Source organism: Asparagus officinalis, chromosome 4 (genome assembly GCF_001876935.1).
Source record: "Asparagus officinalis chromosome 4, Aspof.V1, whole genome shotgun sequence".
Lineage (NCBI taxonomy): Eukaryota > Viridiplantae > Streptophyta > Magnoliopsida > Asparagales > Asparagaceae > Asparagus > Asparagus officinalis.
Window position 1 is genome coordinate 112894024 of NC_033797.1, and position 1525 is coordinate 112895548.

The 1525-nt window shown below is 37.8% G+C and overlaps 1 protein-coding gene across 1 annotated transcript; it reads left to right on the forward strand.

The window, feature by feature from the left end:
* On the forward strand, nucleotides 225–1524 carry LOC109839175. The gene is made up of 2 exons (XM_020407606.1): nucleotides 225–491; nucleotides 838–1524. The coding sequence occupies exon 2, from the start codon at nucleotides 1042–1044 to the stop codon at nucleotides 1522–1524; it is 483 nt and encodes a 160-aa protein (XP_020263195.1). The 5' UTR covers nucleotides 225–491; nucleotides 838–1041.

The following is a 1525-nucleotide window of genomic DNA, read 5'->3' on the forward strand; positions in this document are numbered from 1 at the left end:
GAAAAAAAACACCGCGATTTCACACGCCGCCCAACTTCCCAAAAAAGCTTGCTCTCATAAATGTCTCCGATTTTCTCTCTCAACAAAAGAACAACAAGCCAACTCAGATCCGGCAACTTCCCTTGCCTCCCTCTCTCGATCTCTCACACCGGCCGGCTCGAGCATGATCTCGATCTCTCACGCCGCTCGAGGGATCTCTCAATTTACATTGAAACAAACCCTGATGTAATAAATAAATAAATAATGGTTTAAGTGGGATAACTGAACTTCTTTCAATTGGAGGAAATTGATGCAGAAGAGGAACTTGTGAATTGCAGGAAATTGATGCAGAAGAGGAAATGAATGTTCCAAACATGTGGGTTTCTCAAATGATACAGAGCTAACTTTGCCAAGAGAAATTGAGGCTGTTTATAAGCAGACTCCTTCAGCTGACAATGAGTCATTAGAAAAAGATGATGTCCTTATTCATAATCAAACACATGAAGCAAGAGGTCAGTAACTTGTGAAGCTCTCTTATCTTTTTTCTTTGAACTAACTAGAATTTTATTTGCCTAGTTCAGGTTTTAGGTGAAGTAAAGCGTACCTTCAGCCATATTACACAAATTAATTATCTATACTCTAGTCTACGTAGGCATAGAGATTAAGTTACAAAAAAAAAGATGAAACAATAACAGACAGATGAGATACTGATGCAGAAATATATGTCCATGTATCAGTCTTTGTGCAAATTTTTGATTGTGTGTATGATCACCTATCATATATTCGAAAGCAGCCTGTGATGAATACCCTAATCACTACTTTTTATCTTCTTCTAAAATCATAATTTGATGATTTCAGTGGAAGAAGAGGCAAATATTTTGGCTCAAGAATCAACAGAGGAAGCCGATGAGTTTGTAGATAGTATAGTAGAGAGGCAGAATCAAAGTCTTCCAGCAAACATCAACCAAGAAAACAAGATAGATGATTTACCAGTTGAAGACAGCAACTCAATAGGAGACATGGTACCGGTGATTAATAGTATCCAAGTAATTGAAGATCATAATGACCAAGATAGAGAACGAAAAAGAGTTAGAAGCAGGCCAATCGGTTGCTTATTTAGATGCTGTTGACTCGGAAATTGAGAAATTAATGATGGAAGACTTTGCAAATGGAGCGAAAGAAGCTTCTAAGACCGAATCAAACAAACTATTAGAAGAACTAAAGATGGATGATGTTGACACAGATAGTTTTGAAATACAACTTAATGCCCTTGAGCCTAATGAAGAAGAAAAGGATGATGGAAACGATGCGAGACTCGAAGAGGCAGTATTTGAGATATCTCTTCAAACTGATTACACTTCAAATTTGATGCCTGAAAATTTGAGTAAGAATATAGAGGTAGAGACAGCGCCGGTGATGGAATCTGCAAAAGTATCAGATATTTCTGCCGCAGATAACGAAAGTGAAGAGGCAACCGAATATGCAGAACTTGGTGATCAGAAGAAAGAACGAATTTTCCAAACTGAGAAAGCCAGAGGAGAGTGAA

Excerpts from the sequence above, each read along its gene's own strand:
- LOC109839175 (XM_020407606.1), top strand. The coding sequence starts at position 1,042 with ATGACCAAGATAGAGAACGAAAAAGAGTTAGAAGCAGGCCAATCGGTT.